This window comes from Peromyscus leucopus, chromosome 18, assembly GCF_004664715.2.
Source record: "Peromyscus leucopus breed LL Stock chromosome 18, UCI_PerLeu_2.1, whole genome shotgun sequence".
NCBI classification, from domain to species: Eukaryota; Metazoa; Chordata; class Mammalia; order Rodentia; family Cricetidae; genus Peromyscus; species Peromyscus leucopus.
The window spans coordinates 291,013-292,300 of NC_051078.1; the positions used below are offsets into that span (position 1 = coordinate 291,013).

General features: G+C 41.5%; 1 protein-coding gene across 1 annotated transcript; it reads left to right on the forward strand.

The window, feature by feature from the left end:
* On the forward strand, nt 1-1,014 carry LOC114683565 (olfactory receptor 9K2-like). The gene has a single exon (XM_028857889.1). The coding sequence runs from the start codon at nt 73-75 to the stop codon at nt 1,012-1,014; it is 942 nt and encodes a 313-aa protein (XP_028713722.1). The 5' UTR covers nt 1-72.
* Nucleotides 1,015-1,288: the final 274 nt, after the last annotated feature.

The window sequence follows — 1,288 nt, forward strand, 5'->3', positions numbered from 1 at the left end:
CAGCTATTTGTAACACTGAAAGTCAAGCTAAGAGTGTTCATTTTGCTTTGTGCCTCTCATCAGGTCTCCTCCATGGGTGACAGGGGAACAAGCAATCACTCAGGAGTGACTGACTTCATCCTTGTAGGCTTCAGGGTCAGCCCTGAGCTCCATATCCTCCTCTTCCTGCTGTTTCTGCTTGTGTATGCCATGGTCCTTCTAGGAAACATTGGGATGATGATCATTATTATGACTGATCCCCGGCTCAACACACCAATGTATTTCTTCCTAGGCAACCTCTCCTTCATCGACCTCTTCTATTCATCTGTTATTGCACCGAAGGCTATGAGCAACTTTTGGACTGAGAGCAAGTCCATCTCATTTGCAGGCTGTGTGGCTCAGTTTTTTCTCTTTACACTCTTCATTGTGGCTGAAGGATTTCTCCTGGCAGCCATGGCTTATGACCGGTTCATTGCCATCTGCAACCCACTCCTGTACTCTGTTCACATGTCCACACGTCTCTGTGCTCAGCTGGTGGCAGGCTGTTATTTCTGTGGCTGCATCAGCTCTGTTCTCCAGACCAGCATGACATTTACTTTGTCCTTTTGTGCTTCTCGGGCTGTTGACCACTTTTACTGTGATACGCGACCAATTCAGAGATTATCTTGTACTAACCTCTTTGTCCATAAAATAATATCTTTTTCCTTGTCCAGCATTATTATCTTACCAACAGTCCTAGTCATTGTCGTTTCTTACATGTACATTGTGTCCACTGTTCTAAAGATACACTCCACAGAGGGAAGGAAGAAAGCCTTCTCCACTTGTAGCTCCCACCTGGGTGTTGTGAGTGTGCTTTATGGTGCTGTTTTCTTCATGTATCTCACCCCTGACAGATTTCCTGAACTAAGTAAACTGGCTTCCTTGTGCTACTCCCTAGTCACACCTATGCTGAACCCTCTGATTTACTCTCTGAGAAACAAAGATGTTAAAGATGCTTTAAGCAAACTTCTAGACAAGAAAAAATTTAGTCTTTAATTGTTCTTCCTCTCTACCAGTAGTGCTTTGAGTGTTATTTCATACCTCTTATAATCAATATTTTCTTCTCCTATGCTATTAGTATGCAGCAAACCCTTATTAAATATTACATATTTTCTTCTCTGAAATCTTGGACATCCTGGACATTGGAGAGTCATTCTTGATTATGCTCCCTTCTCACATTTCCAATGACAACTTACTTCACAGAATCAGTATACATATTATAGTATTGAACAATATTTTAATGTTTCATTCTAATCCCTTAACAATAATT